Below are 16,205 nucleotides of genomic sequence, written 5' to 3'. Positions count from 1 at the left end.
ATTAGAGGTGATGTAGTCAACATCACGCTCCGGCCGGCCTATTGGTAATAGTATTGCCCCAGGAAGGATTAGCGATAGATCTATTACAGAAACACATAAACGCAATTAATCCTCACCTTCAATTATATAAATAACATCTTATAGGCGTCATATTTTAAATATAGCATATTACCGAACGTCTATGTGATTTACATATAAAGTTTTTAAACAGTTCTCTTTTAAACTGTTTCTAAGTGAAAGGTTGAGCTCGTTTCTGTGCTTATTCAATTCTCCAGCTATTAAAACTCAAGAGGAGTGTTCTGCTGTTTACTGCCCAGACGAATGGCGTTTGCACTGAGCCTGGTTGCTGCAATCAGAAGTGCTTGCTTGTCCTATTTCAAAACAAACAGGCAATTATATTGTAACGCTCTCGGGTTCACGTGGGTATGCGCCCTCGCCGCCTGAAAGTCTCAAATAATTCATCCTCATTAAAAAGTAGACGCGGACGTTGTCTGCCTGCTGTGTGTAGTAGCCAAGTAATCATGATAACAGAATTTTACAGTGCATTTTGCAATTCACTGTAATGAATCTAAAAGAAAATGAAACTTATACGAAGCAAAGGAAATACCAGACTTAAAGGTGGAGGCTTGGAGTGGGTGTGGGAGACGAGACCTGAAGGTTGTTTTCTTCCTACATTACGTTTTATTTTCGTGTGTTGACTGAGCTACAGCTGTGCTGTTGTCGAACTGGAATTACTAACTAGCTGGAACAGAGCTGTATCGCCCAGACGGATCTATTAAGCCTGGCTACAGACCCCCCAGAAACAGGTATCACAAGACGTCACATTTTTTATATCGTGATTCTTCTATCAATACTGTATGTTCTCTTAGTACACCGAATGTCTACAGTGAGATTTGTCGCAAAACACAACTGCGACCCAAAACTTTGTTTGCGCTGTAACTGTCCAGACTATGAACAACTCACTGTGATTTAAGGGCGTAATTGGCAGTACAGGCTCATTTTCTTGAATAGCGACACAGAAGATGTGCAGTGTATCATCAAAGAAAGTTTTCATTTAGTTCAGTATGGGAGCTAGTACTTTCTGCAAAGGTAGTGAGCGGTGTGTTATCTACAGTATGTGTTTGACAGGCGATTTTTAACGATTTGAAAATACGTAACCAGGGGGTCTCGAGAGGCATTCAGGGTCCACAGTTACTAAATGAACACGAATTTCAGAGGTTTTTGTCTTGATTGATCAAAATGGAGACAGAAACATGTTCACTTTAATGTTACGAATCTCAAATTTACTTTAAAGATTTGCATTTAGCTTAGTAACTACAGTAGGGTACAACTGAGCTCATCTGAATTTAGAGCGCAGTCAGGACAGATATTGTAGATGCGCTGAACTAAATTAAGAATAATAAAACTGGTGTCGTATTCAACCACACATGCGCATGTTGAAATGTGGATACATATTTCCAGGACATACTGATTACTTTCATTCGGTATTTTTTACATTTATCTAATCCATATAGCAGAGACATTAAATACACTGATAAAAAAAAAGATTATATTGAGAAACTGAGAAAATATTGAGTATTGAGCATTAAGAAAAGCACTGTACTTCAAACCATTATTGTCACAGTCTGTTGTAAACTCTGTAATGATACTACATTAAAACCGAAGTCAAAATGGAAAAAATCTTTAATCAGGCACTAGGAAAACGAGAAACCGTAACCCCCCGGAGTAGCAAGTTTTAATTCAAGTGTACAGGCGTTGTGGAATTTCAGCCGTATTCGTCAAACGTTTACTTGAACCTCGTTCTGAAATAGAAAATACAAGCTCATAATCTGATAAAATAGAAACGTGTAAATGTGGGTTTTTTGCACTAACAGTTACTATGTTGAAAGATCTTTGACACTTCCCTACATTTTAATTTAATTTAGCTTTTAATTTAGTTTTAAGGATAATGTGAAAATAAGTAAATTACCAATGCGTTATCAATTTGATATCATTGCAACACCCCCACATATTTTATAATGTAATTTATCCAATATATTAGTCTTGAAAAAGAACTGTGTGTTTTATTTCAGTGTTTTCCTGATTTTGAGAACCTGGAGACAAGACTCCTCTGAACAATGGTGAGTTTACGACAGTAAATCTGTAGCTATTGCAATAACAATCTTCAAGAATACCAACCAAAAAAGAAACATATTTATAGTAACTAATTTTTTGCTCAGGGGATGGTGACCACTAAATGCAGGATAAGTTTAGACTTTGTACTAGTCCACAATAACTAGCATTTTTTAATGTGCTGGGACTCTGTTTCCCCCACAACAGGCTTTATCTTCCCGAACCACCAGTGCGCCAACAAACCAGGCAGTCATACTATACATTTTCCCTCTTAATTATAGTCTATCAGTCCACATACACAACTATCTCCATAACACAGCGATTTCTATCACTGCCAACAGAACACATGAGACAAATTAGACGCCCAACAGTTCCAGAGCCCCGGGAACCCCAGTTACCTAAACCAGTGTCCCAGAGGGAAAGCCCATCAGCATTATTCTGCAAAACCAGCTCAGATTGGTGATCTGGTGTGCCTCCTTCTGCTACAGAGAAAAGCCTCTGTGTAGTTCCAGACGTGCTCTTAGTCCCGGCTGCCCTGAGCAACGTGCTCCCTCACGGTCCCCCCCACCGGCAACCTACCCTGTTCGACTCAGTTTTGGGGTTAGAGGGGGGAGGAAGACCATGCTGGGGCGTCCCTCTTCTGCTCTCTGTAGAGTCCCTGGTGTCTGAGTCCTTTCCTGGGTGCAGTGGTGCAAACTGGGTTTACTTCGGTAAAAAAGGTACATGTTCTGGGGGGGGAGGGGGTGTCCCTTTGATGTATCAGGTGTGGGCAGAGCTAATAGCTTGGGGCTCCTTGATCAACTGCTTGTACGTGGCCAGGTATAATGAAGAATTGTGTGTTTGAACCCTGTTCCAGAGCCTTCCTCTCAGTCTGTGGCCCAGTCAGACCTTGACTTGCAAGACAATCAGTCTTGCAATCCCACACTGAACTGTGTGGTGATTAATAAGTATCTACGCAGGGACCTTTAATCAATGGAAAGCTCCAGAACAAGGAAAGACAAATATATCACCTTAAAAAGACACTAGTCATTCTAAAGCCAAAATGTAGGCAGGGACAGTCCTTAACACCTGTTGTCACCACCAAAATTTGTTCACTCTGTGGCATTATCTGTACAGAATGTGGATTTGGTGCTTTTAATTTGATTTTTGTAAATGATCTGCATTGTGTGTACGGATTTGACCTGGCAGTATTGTCTGCATAGTTTATTATAACTGATCTACACAGCGTCTCCCTAGACATCAACATATAGATATCATCTATCAGACATATAGACATCAACTGATGAAACTCTTAGTAAGGATGGATAAGCCTTAAAGAATTTCACTTGCTTAATCAATAAAGATTCTGTACACATTTTAAATGGCCGAGTGCACCAAATTTATTTTCAAAATCCATACTGTTTCAGAGTTATTATTCTTAATAATCAAATGCATTGACACTGCTGTTATTTCATTGCCAGCAACTACTGCTGCAGGCTGTATTGTTGTGCATTTGATAAATAAAGTCTTTTAAAGAGTCTATAAAGAGTATTGTCAGAAAGGTGTGAAGTTGCTGGGGTGCGGGTGATCATCAGATAGATTGTAAAATAGACATAAAAGTACCAAAGACAGGCATAGAACTAATACAAGGTTTATTTAAAATATAAAAAAAATGTAAAATAGAAAATTAAAATAAACCTAGCTTGTGGGTTGAGCATCTTACCCACTAACGTTACTGACTACCCCTGATATGACTAAAGAAAACATTTTGCCATTATTTTGTTTACTTTATATAAAACAGCTACAAAAAAATCTTCATTGGCTCACAGCTCCAAGTCTTCATCCAAGTCTGTATCTTTACTATTTCCTCTGTTGTTCACAATCTAGTTTTCTATGTCTGTCCTATCTTCTATTTGATATAATAATAATAATAATTGCTTACACTTATATAGCGCTCTTCTGGACACTCCACTCAAAGCGCTTTACAGGTAATGGGGACCCCCTTCACCACCACCAGTGTGCAGCCCCACCTGGATGATGCTCCAGTACTCTCCCCACACACCAGCTCTCAGTGGGGAGGAGAGGAGAGCGATGAAGCTAATTTATCGCTCATATCCCTTGAGTTCAGCTCCACCTCTCTCTGTCTGCAGCTCGGCAGCAGGTGGAATCTCCTGATCTCTCCGCCACTCGGCTCCTTTCAGACTGTACCTCTCAACGCGGCAGGGCTGGTTTAACCAGTTTCCGCTTCAGCTCAGGTTTCAGGTTCCTTTTCTTTCTCACCTGTCTGTCTCTTCTAGCAGCTTGGCAGTCCCTGGAGCAGCTTATATTCCCTGGAGCAGGGTGGGCACCTGTTCATTCCACCAGGGATGGTGTAATGTGGCTAATTTGCACACTGGTTTCCTTCTGTCACCATCTTGGTGATGGCAAAAATGTAAAAAAATCCGCTAAATGCTTATGAAAGCACCGATCCTCTGTTATCACACCACTACCGGCATAATAATGACCAGTAGGTCATTATATTATATTAATAAATGTTATTATAGTATGACCGTTAAAAGAAAATTGAATGCACTGGGATTTTTAGTCAGAAAGTGCAAGCCTGTTTCTCAGTTATCTCAAGTTAATAAGTATATCAGAAATTAATATGAATAATGAACTCGTCATCCTGCTTTTTATTTTCACAGGGATGCATAGGGTCCAAACGTAAAAAGGGTAAGTTTTCTTGTTTTGTAAATAAAGGATAAACTCTTTAAATCATGTGACTCAGTGGAAGGAATCTTCCCCTGCTCATCACTAGAGGGGCCTTAACACAACTAAGTCAGCCTACTGAATTGTTTCTCTTTCCCTGATTATTCAAGTTCAAGTTCACGTTCATTTGTCATTCTAGCCGTATGCAAACAAGTATACATTGGAATGAAATATTGTTTCTCCTGGTCCATGGTGCAAAAACAGACAGGACACTGACATACCGCAGACATTGTGGACAGGATACACATAGTGCAAAGTACAGATAGTGCAAATACCTAATACAATATACACAACACACTGGGGGGATTTAAACCCTGTTTCTGGAATTGGAGTGGGTGCAGGTAGATTCTAGGGTGTTGAGGAGCCTGACAGCCTGCGGGAAGAAGCTGTTCCAGAGTCTGGTGGAGCTGGCCCCTACACTGCGATGTCTTCTCCAAGATGGTAGGAGGACAAAGAGTTTATAGGAGGGGGTCCTCTACTATACTGGAGGCCCTGTGTAAGCAGCGTTTGTGACAGGTGACAGAAATGGAAAAGACGGAGGCTCCGATGATCTTTCCAGCTGTTTCCACAATTCGTTGCAGGGTCTTGCGCTCTGAAGCGTTGAAATTCCCAAACCAGACAGTGATCCAGCTGGTCAAGGGGCTCTCAATGGCTCTTCTGTAGAGAGTGGGAAGAATGGCTGAGGGAAGGTTTGCCCTCCTCAGTCGCCGCAGGAAATGGAGACGCTGCTGTGCTTTCTTGGCTAGGGAGGTGGTGTTGAGGGGCCAAGTGAGGTCATCTGTAATGTGTACATCAAGAAACTTGGTGCTTCTAACTGTCTCCACAGTTGATGTGCAGTGGGGAGTGATCAGCATGGGCCCTCCTGAAGTCAATGATTATCTCTTTTGTTTAATTTACATTAAGAGAGAGGTTGCTGTTTGTGCACCAGTCCACTAGTTGCTCCACCTCTTCTCTGTATGCTGACTCATCGTTGCTGCTAATGAGGCCCACCACTGTCGTGTCAACGGCAAACCTGATGATGCAGTTTGAACTGTGCTTGGCAGTACAGTCATGAGTCATCAGTGTGAACAGCAGTGGGCTGAGCACACAGCCCTGGGGGATTCCAGTGCTCATGGTGATGGTGCTGGAAATGTTATTACCGATCTGGACTGTCTGAGGTCTCTCGGTCAGAAAGTCCAGAATCCAGTTACTGAGGGAGGTGTTAAGTTTCAGGAAGCTCAGTTTTTCTGTCAGCTTCAGGGTGATTGTATTAAATGGTGAACTGAAGTCAATGAAAAGCATTTTTACATAAGAGTATTTCTTATATTAAGATGGGAATCGCGTGAGAATGTCTATCATCTGCACCACCTGAGATTCTAATTAAGACCCCTATATTATATTCTCATGCGATTCCCCCTTCATTTGACCTAGAATCATGCCATTGGCAACAAAGCTAGGGTGCTCTCTTTCATCCCTAAACAACCTTAGAGAATTCCTTCTATATTTCTCTCTCGATCCTCACTGCTTGCCCTATCTCACCTTAGTGAAGAACCCTAGTTTTTGAGTATGCACTAGCTCTCTATCACCTCTTGAGGTATTGACCCTTTACAGTAGCTTGCGGATAGCGTATAATTATTATTAGGATAATAATAAAGATTCTCCAAAACATCATAGATCTGACATTATACAGCTGCTCCCGATTTGAACTTTTGTTCTCACTGAAGAGGGTGTCATCTTCTATCATGAACCACTTCAGGAACAGTTATGTTCAGCACAGTCAAGCCTGTATTGTGAGATCACTGAAGGGACTTTCAAACAGTGTTACTTATCAGTATGGTCTATTATGTATTCGCTGTAGTTTCCTTAGCATTCAGACATTAAATGATTATATTATTAGTTATGCTACAGATTAACACTGTGCATTTCTAAAAATGTTCAGCACTGATATTGTTACTGTTGTCTTCTATCGATTGGCATATTTGACCCATAGATGTTCTGTTTGACTCTAATGTTCTAATGTACGCAGCAAACAGTTCTGCTTTTATCTAGATCATTTTTTTGAAAACATGCCATTGTAATCCCAGCATTGTGTGGTCTTGTATTGTCTACTTGGAAAATCAACACTTCTGCATTGACTTACAGAATTGCCTGTGAAAGATGATAAAGGAATTTTCACTGAGTAGTCCCCATAATCTGCACCAAAGTTTGTTGTATTAAAGGAGACTCATCTTATCACAGTTCTACTACCCCACTGGTTGACCTGAATAAAGCAGCAGTCAGTATATTGCTCAGCGTGTCTGTGTTGTCTCCTTGTCTTCATTCAGGTCTCCCTAAAAACAAAATAGTATCAAACCCAACTCTCCGTCTCCAGCTCAGATGATCTCTCACAAAAGAGGACAATTTGGTCTTTCTGTTGTCGTCTTTTCACCCAGTTATGTACAAATGTATATATAGATAGCAGGCTAAACAGATTTGTATACATATAAAGGAACTAGATATTAAGTAATCTTAAAAGGTTAATTAAACCTTTTCACAATCTTTTTTTTCTGAAACACAAAGAGGCTCAGCGCCTGTTTCTGTTTGATGTCCCTCTCATTCAGATTAAGTTTGTCTTTAAGCAATAACTGAATGGAGGTCCTCTTCCCTCTGAAGTTATTTAAAGCCTGTATTATATCCTAAATGCTCATGTTTTAGTATTGCACTTGCTTGTTAATATTACATATCAATTACATAATATTTTATGTACATATCCCTGTATTTTACCAAACAATTACATCACAAAATGCTTTTAAATCACTTACAAATGCACCCCAGATTTTTAATTATAAGGTATTGAAGTATGTTGCTGTCTAAACTTTTAAAATGATCTTTTCACAAAACTGGTCCTGACCCACACAGTGAATCTGTGTAATCAGGTTTAACTTCTGAGAACACCTGTCATTGTGAAAAGTGTAAATGTTTTAACTGACAGGTTTTTATTTGTCGTCTTCATTTGTTTTTAAAGAGTTCAATGTGTGAATAAACAGTGGTTTTATCTCTTTTTAGAATTTAAAGTGAGGCAGGCCATGGAAGGTACAGTATATTTTTTTGTTGTTATCAACAAGTTTATTTCTACAGTTTTATTGAAAAGTTCAGGGATAGTTTTTATTTTTATGAATTTAATATAACATTTACTAACAATAGAATAAATACTAACAATAAAACAATATCCAAGTAGTGCTGTTAATATTGTGATATAAGATATTGATAGAAGAGATATTTATAAACTAATGTGGAAAAATGTTTATATTTTCAGAACATAATACAAAGCATTTGGTATAAAAATAACTAAAATGATTTTCCAATACACTTGGAAAATGATACAATTTCAGTCAGAGCGAAGTAAACCGGTCACCATATTTAGCAAACTATTATTTATTTTGTTATTAACAGTATTTACTGTAGACCGTTTGTTGTGTTCAGTAGGTTCTTTTACACTGTCTAGAGTGAAAAGTGGAAGCTTCCTGAGTATGTCTGAGTATTCCTGCAGTTAAGTGTGCTAGATTTGTACACAACAGAAAGCAATTATAGACATAATAATGGGAAAATGGGATGTATTGGAGATTATATTTTATGAGACTGTATCAATTTGAATTCTGTTTTTGCTCTCTGTCAAGAAGTATAAAACAGTTTTCCCAAAATGATAAAATTGAAATGTCAGTACTGGAATGTGCTGCAAGGTAAAATCTTTTCACTTTGGACTAAGTTCTCTCCCTGTGCTTTTTACCCCCCCAGTGTATGTGACCCTGGATCAGGACACAATGAACCCCTACCTGAGAGTGTCAGAAGATGGCAGAGAACTGTGGTGGACAGAGCAGCGCCAGACTCTCACTGACAATCCTGAGCGGTTTGATGAATACCCCTGTGTGCTGGGCAACAGGGTACCAGCAGAGATGAGCCGTGGGTGTTACTGGGAGGTGGGGGTTGGAAACAAAAATTCCTGGGAGCTGGGAGTGGCCCGAGACTCAGTGTGCAGGAAGGGGCAACTGAGTCTGGACCCTGGAGCTGGGTTTTGGGTCCTGAGTCTTTGGGATGGGAAGCTGACGGCCCTGACTGACCCAGAGACCCCTCTGGATAAAAAGACAAAGATTCCCAAAAGTGTGGGGGTCTTCGTGGACTATGAGAAGAAGACAGTCTCCTTCTACAGTGTTCAACAACGTTCCCTCCTCTACACAATTGAAGACAAAATAGATGGGGACTTTCGACCGTTCTTCTCCCCTGGCAACAATGATAAACATCCGCTTTGCATTAAAAACCGTACTGCAAAATTAGAATGATAAATGTAGATTTTTCCTAAAATGTTTCCAATTTCTTGTATTCATGAATAGTTCAGTCCGGACTGGCTATAGGAAGAGGGAAGCAAAAGATGTGGAATCTGGAGATATATCAGAACAATACATAGCAAAAGGTCCATCAATATGCTTTTTTGAATACAAAATATACTGATGGCCGCTGCATGTTGATTTCTCCATTTTTTTGCAGTCCAAATCTGGAATTTGTCTCTTTTCTAAACTTCCTGAAGAAGGCTCCATAGCCAAAACGTTGTGTCTCTTTTCCTTTCAGAATGGAATAAACCTTTACCTGTTCCTGTGTTCATTCTGTCACATTAGTGTACAAGCACAGTGAATCATCAGCTACCAACCCACCATTCTTTTTTTTCACCCATAAATCAGTTTGAAATGATTGTATTGTGTATTGTCTACAGTGACATCATTCTGCCCTGTAACCTCACACCTGAGACAAGCGCTGTACCTCTGGATGTAAAGTGGTTCAGAGGGAACAGGAAGCCAGGCTACCAGGGCAAAGTGAGGCTGTTTAATTTAGAGCTAGAAAGAGGCAACCTGTCCCTGCTTCTTGAAAATTCATCCAATGCCAATTCAGCTCTGGGCCTGGGAACATCTTGGAGTCTCGGAGTCTCAGTTGAAGATAGTGGTTACGATGAGAACTGGTTAATTACTTTAAATATTAACATTACTTTCTGTTGAGTGATGCTTGGAAGGTTGCAGAAAATACTCATTCCCAGACATTACTGATCCCTCATCTCTGGAACCCTTTGTACCACTAGTTTAGCACATTGTGATATTAATTTCAGCTCAGAAATACACACACCCTCTTCTTTATCTCTGAGGTACTTAAACAATATCGATGCTTTGTGCATTTCCAACAAAGTAATGTCAATATAAGGCTTTCTTAATGTTTTGATGGTTTCCTTGTTGGTGTTCTAATTGCAACAAGGAGCTTCATCACTGTATGATGCAAGTTATACCAGAACATCTTAATTTCTAAATTAAGACTAAATTTTCCTGTGCTACATCACTCAGTTGTCCAAACTAATGGCTCACCATCCTACAGCAAACACCAGTGTAGCGTCAGAGAGGAATGGCGTTTGGACTGAGGATCAAAAACTGCATTTCAGGGCACTTAGATAAGATGGTATCAAAAGGTCCTGATAGTCTGGTATTAATCAGCCACAACATTCATCACTTACAGCTGCTTTGGAATGTTAAATTCCTAATGTGCAATTCATGAGTGAATATAGGATGTACTAGTTCACTGTCACCAGAGGTTCAATTGGATTGATTCTTTATTTGATTCTACTTACACTCTAGATATGGATTGACAGACTGTTCACTGTACTGTATATCTGTTCTTCTTCTATTCTCCATGTGAAAAATATTTACACACTAGCATACGGTGACTAGCATACCCGTGTACCGAGAAAGCGTAATATAATCAGTGAGCTGCAGTTACCGTCTCTCGCTTCTCTCCTACAGTGCCATCAAAGGAAAGCTTTGGGGAATCGGTGCCTCTATATTTAGTAAAACATTATCGGATGGAATCTCTCCCTGTGGTTGGCTCACATACAGTGTACATTATATATATATATTATATAGGAATATTATTTTCATTAAATTATATTACATATTTATGATGCAATTGTACATAACATGCGGGGAAAAGTAACACGTCAAGAGAACATTCCTGAAGTGTGAAGTATCGTTGCACAACCCCGCGGGCTGACAGCTCATTAAGCCCCGTGAAGCTGGCCAAGAAACATTTTTACCGCAAGAGGGGAACTTTGTCACATCTTGAAAGCGAAAACATCTGCCATCTCCATCAGACTTTTCCAAAAACATTATTTCCATTATTTGTTTTTACGTGTTTGATACTAACGTTTGAAATTCAGATTTTGTAACATCTATAATTGCATGTATTTTGCTAAGCGGATATATATATATATTAGATTTATTTCTGCGCTTTTGCCCTAGAATCACTGATTCTTCATTTTCAAAGGCTCACACACACACAAAAACGGATAGAAAATCTCTTTAAAACTTTGCAGAGCTCCTTCTCATACACAACGTGAAATTTGTATTTGCTTTATTACACAGTACAAATACATTTGTCGTCAGTTTTCTTCACTTTTCAGCATGGAATAAACTTGTTCCAGTAATTTCCCTATAGTTATTGCAAATACAGTATTGTCATGGGCCTATATTTAATACATTTATAACAACATTGCTCTGAAACGTATTTAAAAAAGTCGCTTTGAAGAAATAACTTTAAGGAACCTTATAGAAAATAACGGAATTATTATTAAATATTTACACACGTCATGAGAATAGTCAGTGATACTCAACTTTTTTCTAGAAACAATGTAAGATAACTTAAAATGTCAACAGTTCTTATTTCTTATGTTTTGAATAGTTTTAATGTAAAATTCAATTTCTATTTCAAACAGGTTAATATTTGGAGAAGACTGTCCGTTTCATTTTATGGATGTGGTACCTCACAATAATTTATTAATAGGTTTATTGCAAATATAAGTTTTGGTCCATATCTGGACATGTAATATAAAGTATGGTATCAAACCCATTAATAGAAATCTTAAGATTTATAGATCTTAATAAGGAATGTTCCAAGTTATTGGTTTGAATACATCGATAAAACAAATGACATATATTTTTTTTATTCATGTTACAAAATACACATTGACCATCTAAGTTGAGTTTCAATCTGGATAATGTTTGTTTAACAGGATAAATTGTATGAATAATCTTATATGACACTTCTTTAATTTTATTGTTGAGACAATATTTGTAATTTTTCATACTTTCTGACAATTAATATAATTCCATTTAGAATTCCAATAGGTCTTTGCAGGTGGAATGAATATTGGTAAACATATGTTATTTATGTAATTATTATTACATTTCTTTTGTAAAATGTTAACACTACCCAATTAGACAATAGATGTTAACTGATTGGTTGTATAATTATATGTTCATTTATTGCCCCTAAGGAGAGTAATAACTCCCCCAGGGGTAACATCAAATACTATAACATATTCTTTGGGTGGAACTGGAATCTTAAAGGTCTCCAAAATGTCTGCACAAGTTAATAATGTGTCAATCTCACTTAGTAATTGTCTCACCAATATAATACCATCAAATATCAAACCATCTTTTAAAAAATGTTTATTTTTATAATGTATAATGTTGTTATTCCAAATACTGTATGTGTGTGGGAAGAAATTGTGTTTATAGGTCACCGTCCAAGATAAAAGTACCTGTTTATGAGAACTGGATAACTTAATAGGGGTCTTGTTTAACATCAAAGTAAGAAATCAAGTCTGCCCACCTTCTCAAAGGCAAATTTAGATTTAATCTGATCCTGTTTATTAGTAAGAATTGTTTTTTTTAAATAGTGATATTTATTCATATAGATGTTTATCAAGATTATTATTACAGATTGGAGTATCTCTAATGCCAGTGCAGTGCACGTTATAGAGTGATCCAGACATTACTTCTACTTTTGAGAGAAACACGTCCTGTTAATGATACTGTAGATCTCTCATTAACCAAGCATGAAACTTTTTTTTTTTCGTAATGGGACTAAAATTAAATTTACTTCTGTCTGATCCTTACATATTTTGATTCCTAAACATGTTACTAGTTGTTTCACTGGAATGGCACATATAGTTTCAAGAAAACATTCTTTTAAAGGAAAAGGACACAGAACGTCTACTTTGTGAATTGTGACCAAACTCAGCTGCGACTCGCCGCTTTGCTTGTGTTGTAACTGGCCAGACTAAAATCAGAACAAATAAATTTGATTCAAGGGCGTATAACTAGCAGTCATCTGCGCCATTTACTGTATTTAGAAACCTGTTAGCAGACTCGCAGCAGATCTGCCTGCGAGAGAGGTAGCAGGGATTCAAATAGTATGTCCCCCTTGGTATCATTTTGTACCATATCAGCCCCCGTAAACAGAACCGAGCAATAGGAGCACTGAACAGAGCAGGTCTGTTTCGCGGTTGGGAGACTTGTATTGGACGCTGTTATGTTCTTGCCTGGATTGTGTTACTTTTGATATCTTCCTCCCGTAACTGAGCTTCAATATTTTCAAGTGAGTTGCCGTTTTTTTCGCTTTGTACACAGAATGTCTGCTCTGTGAACTGTCTCAGCAGATCTACAACTCGCAATATTGCTTGCTTTTCAAGTGGGCGGACTTTCTATATTTTGCTTATCCGAGATTTTATTGAATTGCGCAATAAAGACTTTATTTTCTTTAACTGACGACAAATGTACAGTATTTGTACTGTGTAATAAAGCAAATACAAATTTCACGTTGTGTATGAGAAGGAGCTCTGCGAAGTTTTAAAGAGATTTTCTATCCGTTTTTGTGTGTGTGTGAGCCTTTGAAAATGAAGAATCAGTGATTCTAGGGCAAAAGCGCAGAAATAAATCTAATATATATATATATCCGCTTAGCAAAATACATGCAATTATAGATGTTACAAAATCTGAATTTCAAACGTTAGTATCAAACACGTAAAAACAAACTAATGGAAATAATGTTTTTGGAAAAGTCTGATGGAGATGGCAGATGTTTTCACTTTCAAGATGTGACAAAGTTCCCCTCTTGCGGTAAAAATGTTTCTTGGCCAGCTTCATGGGGCTTAATCAGCTGTCAGCCCGTGGGGTTGTGCAACGATACTTCACACTTCAGGAATGTTCTCTTGACGTGTTACTTTTCCCCGCATGTTATGTACAATTGCATTATAAATATGTAATATAATTTAATGAAAATAATATTCCTATATAATATATATATATAATGTACTGTACACTGTATGTGAGCCAACCACAGGGAGAGATTCCATCCGAGAATGTTTTACTAAATATAGAGGCACCGATTCCCCAAAGCTTTCCTTTGATGGCACTGAAGGAGAGAAGCGAGAGACGGTAACTGCAGCTCACTGATTATATTACGCTTTCTCGGTACACGGGTATGCTAGTCACCGAGAGAGGAAGGGTAGGCAGTAAACACAAAGAGGAAGAGAGTGGAAGACGGAAAGAGGCCCCGGGAGAGGGAAAGAGGTGGGGGTTCGGATGCTCCAGACACCCCGCTTCAGGGAGTTGACGCTACACGGCTCCCCAATCAAATTCAATCAATCAATTCAAATGCCCGTTAGCGGAATGACAGTCTACTCTGAGTCAATAAATGGTAAATAAATAAATAATCTTACGTAGAGACGCACAGAAACATCGGATTAATCTTTCCTAATAAGAAAATATATTCTGGCATTGTTAATAATAATTCCGTTATTTCCTATAAGGTTCCTTAAAGTTATTTCTTCAAAGCGACTTTTTAAAATACGTTTCAGAGCAATGTTATTATAAATGTATTAAATATAGGCCCATGACAATACTGTATTTGCAATAACTATAGGGAAATTACTGGAACAAGTTTATTCCATGCTGAAAAGTGAAGAAAACACAACTTTTGGGCTGTGGAGCCTTCTTCGGGTGTAAGCTTAGTTACACCCATTTACACCCAGGAAATTACTGCACGAGTTACTTTAAAAAATATTTAAAATGGACAGGACAAATAATATGTACATTCTTTAACACACTTGTATAACATTATTAATAACAAGCCTTTTAGACGCCATATTATTTCAGTCGGAAAACAACCATGGTGTAAGAGTAGTCTAAGTCATGTGATTTGAGTACCTACTGTAGCTGTGTCAGCATTTGTAGGCTGCAAAGGAACAAGTAAAGGTTAATTCCCTGCTGAAAAGAGAAGAAAAGAAACACAACGTTTTGGCTGTGGAGCCTTCTTCGGTTGTGAGCCTTCCGCTAAATCTTTTATTAGATCTCTCCATCAGTCCTTCTTCTCCTCCCTGAACTACTTGCCCGCTTCTCTCACCAAACCAGCATTTCCCCTCTTCACAGTGACTGACCTGTTCCAAGACGTGGCTTTCTAACCACCTCTTGTCCCTTTACAAATGTCGTAGTTATAATATAATTCCTACAGGATTTAATCTGAAATTTAATACCTTTTCTTGTTCTAAACCTTTTCTTGTTCCTTTGCAGCCCATGCATGCTTTTTCACAAATGGAGCCAGGATTATGTTCACTTTTATGGAACATTGAATCACAACGAATTGGCTACAGGCAATTTTGTTCAATTGGGATCAACACGCAGTATTTGCTTAAAACCCTGAGGTTCACTTATTAGGGCCCTGTTGTATGACACACAACTGAAGAGCACAGTCAATTCTTAACGAGCAGCGGTACTGTAAAACCGAACAACCTTGTTGTATTTTAAATATAAAATTTAAGTTAAAAAATACAGTTGCTGACATTGATTTTATTTTTAATATAAAATATCACTGATCAGAGTCTGTAAATCAATTACAGAATTTCCAGTCCCCTTCTCCTCCCCCTTCCCCTTCCCCTCCAGCCTATGGTCCCTTGGTCCCCAGGCTGTGGGCTATGGCTATGGTCCTGGTGAGACAGACCGGGAGCCTGATCATATCAAATTATTCATCCTCCTAAATAAGCTGAAAGCCAGCTCCATAATGCAATAATGCATAATGAGTGTGTGAGGCGAGAACTGAAGGCAGTTTTGTTCCTACTGTAATGCCCAAAGCTTCGCCGATGGAAAGAAACAGGCCGGAGGCTCTGACAAGGGTTGGCAGGACATGTTTTAAGGACTCTGGGGGGGGGTTACACACATAGGGACAGGGGAGATATAGCACTGCACCACACCTACGCAGACACAAGAGGGCAGAGGGCGTCTCCAGCCCTCCTCCCACTATATACAGGCGGGTAGTCCCGCCCCTCAGCCGCCATTCCCAGCCTGCCTTGCATGCGCATGGCTACAGCGCCCCATGTGGGCGCTACACTACATTTCATTTTCCTGTGTTAACTGAGCTACAGCTGTGCTGGAGTCGAACTGTAATATACTAACTAGCTGGAACAGAGCTGTATTTTCAGGACAGATCCATTAAGCCTGGCTACAGACCCCCCAGAAACAGAAACAGGTATCACACAACAT

The 16,205-nt window shown here is 38.7% G+C and overlaps 2 protein-coding genes across 10 annotated transcripts in view; both read left to right on the top strand.

The window, feature by feature from the left end:
* Nucleotides 1–433: 433 nt before the first annotated feature.
* Nucleotides 434–9,311, top strand: LOC148833653 (E3 ubiquitin-protein ligase TRIM21-like). The gene is made up of 5 exons (XM_088915526.1): nucleotides 434–806; nucleotides 2,073–2,120; nucleotides 4,776–4,803; nucleotides 7,864–7,890; nucleotides 8,593–9,311. The coding sequence occupies exons 2-5, from the start codon at nucleotides 2,118–2,120 to the stop codon at nucleotides 9,132–9,134; spliced, it is 600 nt and encodes a 199-aa protein (XP_088771652.1). The 5' UTR covers nucleotides 434–806; nucleotides 2,073–2,117; the 3' UTR covers nucleotides 9,135–9,311.
* Nucleotides 9,312–13,049: 3,738 nt separating this feature from the next.
* The window catches only part of LOC148833651 (E3 ubiquitin-protein ligase TRIM21-like), a 59,674-nt gene continuing 56,518 nt past the window's right edge, over nucleotides 13,050–16,205 (top strand). For 4 of the 9 annotated variants that reach the window (XM_088915511.1, XM_088915518.1, XM_088915520.1 and 1 more), the window contains exon 1: nucleotides 13,050–13,266. The gene's annotated coding sequence lies outside the window, so the exon portion shown is untranslated. Of the gene's footprint in view, nucleotides 16,192–16,205 lie in introns of all 9 variants that reach the window. The other 5 variants (XM_088915517.1, XM_088915515.1, XM_088915509.1 and 2 more) reach the window with 2 other exon arrangements.

This window comes from Atractosteus spatula, chromosome 5 (genome assembly GCF_055471065.1).
Source record: "Atractosteus spatula isolate fAtrSpa1 chromosome 5, fAtrSpa1.hap1, whole genome shotgun sequence".
Classification (NCBI taxonomy): domain Eukaryota; kingdom Metazoa; phylum Chordata; class Actinopteri; order Semionotiformes; family Lepisosteidae; genus Atractosteus; species Atractosteus spatula.
Note: the sequence above shows the minus strand (reverse complement) of the source record. Positions and strands in the feature narration are given on the sequence as shown.

Coding starts and splice junctions, on each gene's coding strand:
- LOC148833653 (XM_088915526.1), top strand. Junction 4,804..7,863: donor AGGGTCCAAACGTAAAAAGG/GTAAGTTTTCTT, acceptor ATCTCTTTTTAG/AATTTAAAGTGAGGCAGGCC. Junction 7,891..8,592: donor AGTGAGGCAGGCCATGGAAG/GTACAGTATATT, acceptor TTACCCCCCCAG/TGTATGTGACCCTGGATCAG.